This window comes from Odocoileus virginianus, chromosome 21 (genome assembly GCF_023699985.2).
Source record: "Odocoileus virginianus isolate 20LAN1187 ecotype Illinois chromosome 21, Ovbor_1.2, whole genome shotgun sequence".
Classification (NCBI taxonomy): domain Eukaryota; kingdom Metazoa; phylum Chordata; class Mammalia; order Artiodactyla; family Cervidae; genus Odocoileus; species Odocoileus virginianus.
Window position 1 is genome coordinate 9,098,067 of NC_069694.1, and position 9,371 is coordinate 9,107,437.

The 9,371-nt window shown below is 42.3% G+C and overlaps 1 protein-coding gene across 2 annotated transcripts in view; it reads left to right on the forward strand.

Annotated features, from left to right (window-relative positions):
• RELL1 (RELT like 1) overlaps positions 1–6,644 on the forward strand; it is a 74,945-nt gene extending 68,301 nt beyond the window's left edge. For both annotated transcript variants that reach the window (XM_020900545.2, XM_070452048.1), the window contains exon 7: positions 4,599–6,644. In XM_020900545.2, coding sequence (XP_020756204.2) covers positions 4,599–4,604 — 6 coding nt within the window. In that variant the 3' untranslated portion in view covers positions 4,605–6,644. The remainder of the gene's footprint in view (positions 1–4,598) is intronic.
• The last annotated feature ends 2,727 nt before the right edge of the window (positions 6,645–9,371 follow it).

Sequence of the window (9,371 nt, forward strand, 5' to 3'; positions counted from 1 at the left end):
AGGCAAATGCTTTATGTTATTATTGCAATATTGTGCCAGATGGAGCCTATTTAAACGCTTAGCAAATAAAAGTGTAAAAAATTAATTTTTTTTTTGGCCATGTGGCATGTGGTTTCTTAGTTCCTGACCAGGGATCAAACCCGCGGCCCTGGCAGTGGAAGCACATAGTTTTAACCACTGATCACTAGGGAAGTCCTCCAGATGAATAGTTTTTGATGTTTCTTAATTTTCCTGAGGCTCAGAGAGGCAGGTTAGAGGTAACCTATAAGATGTTATGGTTTTGTTTATTTGACACTCAGGTAGAAACTTACTTGGGTTTCCCTGGTGGCTCAGCGGTAAAGAGTCCACCTGGGATGCAGGAGATGCTAGGAGACGCTGGTTCAATCCCTGGGTCAGGAAGATCCCCTGGAGGAGGGCATGGCAACCCACTGCAGGTAACCCATTCTTGCCTGGAGAATCCCATGGACAGAGGAGCCTGGCAGGCCACAGTCCATCGGGTCACAAAGAATCTGACACAGCTGAAGTGACTTAGCGTGAGCACGAGAGACCTGCTAAAGGCGAGGCAGTAGAGAGGCAGCATTTAGCTTGTTTTGTTTTTCTTAGTAGGAAGAGGTGGGACCGTTCGGAGGCATAAGTGATTCTGCCAGGAGCTTAGTGTAGGTGTTGAATCAGAGGTGTATTGAGACTAGCAGGAAACTGCTGCATTTCATTTAAATCCTTTCCGAGTGAACCCTTGTTTTTCCAGATACAGAATAACTTTCCATTTTACGTGGAATAAAGTGCTCTGATTCTCACCATCCATTGGATTGGTAAATCACAGGCTCACCTGTTGTCACTTGGGAAGCCCATTGTTGCTAAATAGACGGACACCTTTAAATTACTGTGAAGCTGGGACTTCCCTGGTGGTCCAGTGGTTAAGACGTCGCCTTCCAGTGCAAGGCGTGTGGGTTTGATTCGTGGTCGGGGAGCTAAGATCCCACATACCTCGTGGCCAAAAAACCAAAATAGAGAACAGAAGCAATGTTGTAGCAAATTCAATAAAGACTTTCAAAATGGACCACATCAAAAAATCTTTAAAAAGATCTGTGAAGCTGTAACTCAGATTAACCCTCAGACTTCTCCATAATATCCACATCTAATGTGAGAAAATTCAAAGCTACAGGGAGTGGACAGCTTCCCCACTGGTGTTGTTCAGGAAAGAGCAGGCAAGGGAAGCCTTCGGAAGACCCCACGGTGCTGTGAATGTCTCCATGTGAGTGGTGTGGCAGTGACTATGGGGCTTCCAGGTGTGACCTCCTGGGCTGGATCCACTGCTCTCCTATTATTAATTGTGTGGCCTTGGGCAAGCTATTGAAGCTGCTAGCCTCAGTGTCCACTTATGGAAAATGAGAGTTGGCGTTGACTCATGGAGTCACTGGAAAGAGTGAGTTACTGAGTCTGGAGTGCTTGGCACGGCCGTGCCTGGTACATAGCACTGTGTAAATGTCAGCCACTGTTGTCAGTGGTCAGACAGTGCTCCTTCCTTAATCCCCTGTCCTTGGAGCTCTTAGTGTTCACTGTCCATGAATGTTTTTAGGCCTCTAATTTCTTAAAACATGGTTCTCATTATTAAAGGGGTCAGATCCTTTTTTCTGGAGAATCCCTTTTAGTAAGTAAGGCACATATATGTTCTAATCAAAGCTCTACTGTGGCTTGTGTGGATCCTTAATAATGGAATGATCATTTTTATGATTAGAATTGTGTAGAAAGCAGTAAACTTTAGAGAAAAAGATGATCACTTTTTTCTAGATATTTTAGTTTCTAACAGTCTTAATTTATCTCCATCAGTCTTGTTCTATGATGGAAATGGTCACACTTGGGTCTTCTGAATTGTCTTTTCAGTATATGGAAGTTTTGTTTCATTTCTCCCAGCTTGAGTAATCACTTGTGTAAGACAATCATCTCCAAATTTCCCCCCCAAAAAGATAGGTCAGTCTTGTTAATTATGTAGGGTCCCACAGTGATGGACCTGAGAATAACCTGGTGGATGGGGTGTTTTTTCCCCCTGTGGTCCCTGCTTCTGGCCTTCCTTAGCACTCATGCCAGCCCGTCCCTGGCGTTCAGACTGCTGTGTGCCCTTAAAGAAGGCACCTTTTAACAGTAATGTGCTGTGGTATAGAAATAGTATTTTAAAATATATGTTTGTTTATAAATACAGTTGTATTCACAGCTGTAGAATGAAATGAGAAGGGATTTAACCATGTCAAATGCACCATGACACAGTACCAGAAATAAGGCTGCAGTTGGAAATTTGTAAGTTGTTCAGGACCTGGTATCTTCTTTCCTCGGGATTATTGCTCAGATAAGACAGGTATTTACCTGGGAATTGATAGCCGCCACGCTGGTCAGGTTTTCCCTTTCCTTTTGTGAAGTGTGTCTTTGTGAAGAGGGGGAGCCCAGAACTCTAATCAGTGCTGGGTAGCTTTCAGTAGCCCCTCAAAGGTTAACTTCCCTTTCTTTTGCCTTGTTTCTGGTATTAGTAATCAAGACTTTAAGCAGAAGTTTGTACTTTTCACATCCTCTTTCAAAGATATCGTGTGCAGTGCAGTTTTAATCAGCCACAGAAGACCACTGTGGGGGAGAGCCACCATGATGGGATGCTGGTGATGGTCGTGATAGCTAACTTTTAGGAGGCTACTGACTGCTTGGCCTTGTGTTAAACATTGTACTATATCCTCTTATGTAAAACCCCCAACGGCTCTATGAGGGATGCTGCAGAGAGGCCAGGGTTCAACAGATAGTCACAGGGGTCTGGATTTGGGGGCAGGCCACTGGCCCCAGACTCTTCGTTTTTAGCCAGCCTTGGTCTTCCATGCCCACTGCTTAAAGCTGGTCAAACCTGTGCAAAGAACTCTAAATGGGACGTTCTACTAAGTTGGAAGGATGAAAATGCTTACTTTGATGAACCATTTCATTCTAAGCCTGACATCCCTTGCTTTTGACCTTGCTTCTGTGATACAAGAAAGTCCAGGGCTGAGGGAGCAGCTGATAAAAAGAGGAGACTTAAAAATAGTTGAGTACCTATTTTCTAGTTAATGGCCTAGTTTGAAGTTTTCCTGAGAAAATTCTCTCTTCTTTGTTTACTTTTTCTTCTTTCAGGGAAAATTTTTCAATTTTTTCCACCTCTGGCTTTTCTACTTTTTTCCCTTGCTAGTATCTTCCATATTATTATTAATCAACTCTTAAATGACAGTATTCCCGGAGTTGACTTTGTTCAGTCTTATGACACAAATCCATAGTTCACTTGTGCTAGGTTGTAACAATGCAGTGCAGAGAATTACTTATTCATTTATAATTAAGAACTTGGTTCATGCTATTTTAAAGAACAATGTTTTATTTCCTTTTCAGTTAAGGAGATAAGGGTCCTTTCTCCAACTCATTTAGTTTGGGAAATCGCTCTCTCTTTCACGCACACATACACTCTGAATATTATAGGTGACACAGTGACAGAAAAGGATAATGTGGACAGTGTTGGACTACATATCCTAAAGGATGAGTTATGAAATAAGTACAACAGCAAAAAAAAAAATAAGTACAAAAAAAAAGTAATACTTCAATAAAGACATACTATTGAGTCCTTTCTATTTCTTCATATTTCTGTAAGTTGGTTTCATCTCTGTTTCTGTTCAGCATTTATAGGCAAACGTGATCTGGAGAGACAAGAGAAGGTTTTGTTCCTTAATGTGATGTAGGTTGGCCTGAGTGATGTGTATATTTCAGTATACACAGGCGTGCATAGAATTTTAGTATGCCTGTGTGTCCTGGATCTCCAAGACAGGGAAGTGAAAGGGTACATAACTCTGTCACTTAGGTGAGACCACTGTGAACCAACCAAACAAAAAGCCCTTTGAAAAAAAAAAAGCAGAAAATTATTTTTCAGGTTTACAAGGGGCATCATTTGTAATTTAAACATAGACACTGATGTGGGCCAGTTGTTAGAAGAACCTAAAAATATTGTATATAGCTTTCTGAAGGAGAAGGAAGACCTAGCATCAAGCGTTTTATCATTGTGTTCTTACACGCCCAGCAAAGTCCCAGTCAGGCTGCCCCACTTGCTCAGTGGAGATGTGGAGGTAACTCAGCTTGGTGTGGCTTGGGAAAGACGCTGTGCCTGACACGCGTAAGGATCCTTGTGATGACCGCGTTCACCCTGTAGCTTGCTACTCGATAGAATGTGAATGAAAAGTTAAAGGACAGGTTCCTGGGAATAAGTGATACAGGATATCCAGGGAGGGTACCCACCAGTTACCCCCAGAAACTTGTGTCAAAACAGACCGATGCCCTCAGACTAGGGTGGTTCTCAAGTTCTGTTCTTTCTTAGTTTGTAAAAACCTTGATAAAAGAGGTCCTTTGGAAATTGTGGTACTTAAATTTCCTTAGACTGAATTCTAGAAGAATCTGTAATGAGGGAAGGAATGGGGATTGGGATGGAATGGGATAGGGTGTGACAGGATGAGGATGGATTGCAATTCCCCCATGTTCTTAAATATTCAGGCAGATTAATATGGGATATGATGCTTGCCTTTTATAATGCTTTACCTTTTTGTTTTCTCTTGCAGATATGACTATATGTGAAGAGTTCTAAAAGACTAAGAACTTAAAACATGTGAAGTTGCCTAGGGAATTATTTTTTATCTTTTATACAATTTCTATGGTAGAGTCTACAGGCAAGTGGATGAAAGCTAAAAGGGAATATTGTTGCTATGCTGGATACAGAATTCAGTTTGCTTTGAAACAAATTTTGGTTTAAAAAATATCTGATGAAAAATTTTATTCCATATCCAAGGAGGAAAAGAGCTCATTTTTTTCATCTTCCCAACCACTGTCCCTCCCAATCCCCCATCCGTGGCCTTGATGTACACACTGCAGTTTCTCCAGTACGATCACGATGTACAGTGGAACTATTTGTGTACGGCCTGAGCTAGTGCTCAGGGTGTGTGTGTGCGCACGCGTGTGTGTACACGTCTGCGTACTGTACTTCTGTTCCCTCAACCCTTGGATCTCAATTTTGTTACTGGTTGTGAGACGATCCTCTTACAGTTTACCTGTAATAGAAAATAAAAGATGCATCTTTGGTAGTGAAGGCTCCTTGAAGACGTAGTCTAGCCCTGGGTACTTGATCCCCCCCCAAGAGATTATGGACTCAGAGGGAACCAGATGCTAGACTTTGGATTCGGAGACCAGAAATCAGCACTGACCTGCTACCAGCATGCCACTCCTAGGTCACTTATAAAATATTGAGTTTTTTTGTTTTTTTTAACTCAAGCTAAGCAAATCTTATTTAGCCGTTGGATAAGGGGGAAAATGGTTTAAAGTCACTATAAAAAAGTCTTGTCTTGATAACTCAAGACCAAAACAAAACAATCTCACTTCTGATGTAAGATGGGCCCGCACCTTCCTCTGGTATGTTTTCCTTGGTGGTCTTCCTGTTCTCCATCTTGTAACTAGTGCCTATTTTTAAAGGAGTCTTGAGGGTTACTTTCTCCTGTAGGCCTGGAATAGCCCACTTTTTAAACACAACAACAACAGTGCAGTTTATAGAACACCTGAAAGAACCCAGAGGTGAGGGAAGTAGTATATTTACGGTAGGTCTGGGCCGAGAGGAAGGGAGCCCAGGAGTAGGGACTTCTCCGAGACCTGCCGCCTGTCAGTATTGCTGTGGTGCCTCGGGGCACTTCCTCTATTGCAAAAAGAAAACACCGTTCTCATTTACTCCCAAAGATAATTCTTATGAAATTGTAAAGTATTTACTGTAAATATACTCATTCCATTCTTTTTCTGGCATCAGACTAAAAATTTCTAACCTTTTAAGTGAGTGGTAGGTTCAGTTTCATGTGAATTTTTGCTGCCAACTAATTAAAAGGTGTACGTGTGCATGCATATACACAGTGGACCAGGAGAAGGCAATATGGAAATAAATATCACTGTGCTCCAGAAAGTAGCAATATCAGAATTTTGGGGGGGAGTTGTGCATTAGTATAAATAATATACATGCAGTCTAAACCAGTAGTTTTATAAAAAGGAATCATTTTTTGTTTTAAAAATATCATGCCCTCAAAATGATGAGGGATAAAGGGTAAGATATTCTTCAGCTTTAATTATTTTTTAATTTTATTCAGGTCAGAGCACTTTTTAAAATAACAATACAACAGGCAAGAAAATACTCAAAATATTTAAAATTGTATTTATACCAAGAGTACATATGTTTTAAATATTTTCTAATACTTGAGCAGTTGCTGTCTGACTGGCTTCCAAATATGCCAAGAGTTAAGCATTCAATATTTTCAACATATGCGCTTTTTACTGGTTTATATTATCTAATAAGAATCCTTAAGTGTCCCCAGTGCAACTGATGTTTACAGGCCTTTTGTGTTTTTCCTCCTTCTTTAGGAGGCTTGGGGAGCCACAACAAAGTTACTGTATAAAACACTAATGATGGACTAACTTCTGATGTAATAAATGAGTCAGCTACCACCTCGATGTAAAAATTTGTAAAGGGAATTTTTCACCATTTTGAGTGTTAAATGTATTTTTAACTGTCTGGTTTGTACTTCTACAACTTTTGTACTACCAAAGAAGAGTTAAAAATAAAAATGTTAAACGCAGGGAGCTGTTTTTGAATGATCCAATTGTTGGTGCCTTGAGTACTGAAAAGTACAATTGTGGTTGGTATAATTTATCAAGCTTAATGTCACAGTGCCCATTTTCTTATGTCTAAATTGTCAAGTGATCACTTGGCTGACTTTCCTCATTGGGTTCTTCCTCTTCCCATAGTGATATCACCCCTTGATTATTATTTTGTTTAAGTCTGGAGATAATTTTGGATGTATGGAACACTTTCAGAAGCAGTACAAAGCATTCTTGTATACTCTTTACCCCACTTTCCCTTATGGTATCATCTTACATAACCATTGCACATGATCAAAGCTAAGAAATTAACGTCAATATAACACTATGAATTAAGTCACAGCATCATTCCAGTCTCACCAGTTATCCCATTAACATCCTGTTCTGTTCCAGATCGCCCACTGCATTTAGCCCTTGGCTTCCTTAGTCTCCTCTGACCTGTGACTGTCAGTTTTTCAGGATCGTCACGTTAGGGGGTGCTCATCCATTATCTTAGAGAATGACCTTCAACCTAAGTGTGCTGGCTGTTTCTCCTGATTAGACCGAGGGTCTGCATTATAGAAAGGATGCCTTTCCTCTTGCTCCGTATTGGGGGGCTGTTGGGGGAGGACGTGAGGTCAGTATGTTTCACTAGGGATGTCAGCCTCCACTATTTGGCCCAGGTGGTGGCCACCAGCGTTCATTTCTATGAAGTCACTAGTTTTCCCTTTGTAATGAATAAGTTTTTGAGGGTTGACTTTGGGGCTTCCCAGGTGGCACAGGGGTAAAGAAACCACCTGCCAGTGTGGGAGATACAAGAGATGTGGGTTCAATCCCTGGATCGGAAAGATCCCCTGGAGAAGGAAGTGACAATCCACTCCAATATTCTTTCCAGAAAAATTCCATGGACAGAAGACCCTGGTGAACTACAGTCCACAGAGTTTCAAAAAATCAGACTCAACTGATCGTGCATGCGCACGCACACACACTTGGAGATTAGGCACATCCTATTTCTGCTTAAACTTTCTCCTTTTAGTTTTTACCACGTCTTAGTTTATTAGGGCTCCTATAAAAAACGGAGGTGGTGCCTAAAACAGCAGAAGTGTATTCTTTCGCAGCTGAGGAAGCAAACGCCCGACTGCCCCGCGGCCCGTCTCCCGTCTTGGTGCTTGCTGGCAGTCACTGGCGTTCCCGGCGCTGTGGCTGCTTCGCTCCAGGGGCTGCCTGATTTCTCAGGGACATCTCTGTGCGTGGGCCTCTGTTCACGCGTCTTCTCATGGGGACACTGATCACTGTATGGATATAGGACCCTTTGTAATCTAGGATAACTGCATTTTGATTACATTTGCAAAGACCCTGATTCCAAATACCATCAATCATCTCCACCCGAACCTGGAGTTAGCAATTCAACCTATCCTTTTAGGGGACACAGTTCAACCCCCTACACCACCCACTGGTGGGTCTTGCCTGCAGCTGTTTTTACGTGGGAGGGACTCTTTCAGGTCGGTGGCGGTGACCTTTTGATATGGCTCCTTCTCTTTACTTCGTCTTCACTTTCTCTCTTTATCCCTTTTGCCCTCTCTCCCTTTCTGGATACCGCAAGACGCTCCAGGCTCATCTCCTCTTGTGCTTTCCTTGTCTCAGCCTGGGGATCCACCACTAATCAAGGAGCTCTGGCTCCCTTTATTGGAGAAAGGTGTTCAGAAGTAGAGATCAGAGCACTAGGTGTGCCCATTGATTCTGGGGTGTCACTGCTTCCAGGCACACATACACACACACACACTGCTGACCTACACATGTACACCTCGTTATGTAACTTGTTTGTTTTCTTCTGGCCGTACCATGTGGCATGCGGGATCCCAGTTCCTCAATCAGGGGTCAAATGTGTGCCTTTTACAGTGGACTGCCAGGGAAGTCCCAATGTAACTATCTTTATTTTTTGTTAATTTTATTTATTGACTGTGCTGGGTCTTCATTGCTGCTTGGGCTTTTCTCTAGTTGCAGCAAACGGGACCACGCTAGTCATGGCGCACAGGCTTCCCACTGTGCTGGCTTCTCTCATTGCAGAGCACAGGCTCCAGGGCTCACAGGCTTCAGTGCCTGTGGTTAGCGGGCTCGGGAGCACAGGTTCAATAGCTGTGGCACACGGACTTGGTTGCTCAAAGGCATGTGGGATCTTCGCACCAAGGGTAGAACGCATGTCTCCTGCATTGGCAGGTGGATCCATTCATTACCACTGAGCCACCAAGGAAACCGTCTGTGTAACTATCTTTAGAACAAAATAACTGCTGCCTCTGACCCCAGTCTAGCTCCACAGGCTTCCCTCTAAACTTCCCACTTTCCGTCTTGGTAATTTTTCTCCAATAAAGAAATCTGGCTCTTATGATCTATGATCTTTTTACATCTGTATCAACCCTAGCATATGTACAAAGTAGTTTGAATAGAGACCCCTAAAGAAATAGATTTCCAATGAGAGCACAATGCCATGTACTATTCTTCTAGTTTCGAGCCCTAGAAAATCCAGCCAGAAGCCCATTAGCCAAAATTACTTAGGTCAGCACCTTCGTTCCCCACCCCTTGGGCATGGTTATGTGATTCAGTTTTAACAGAGTCATTTGTCATCGTCTGCATTCCATCTTTCCTTCATATCCAGGTTAAGTTTCTTAAAATTTATGTACAGCAAACTTTACTCTTTGTGGTGCCCCATTGGGTTCTGATTTTGAATT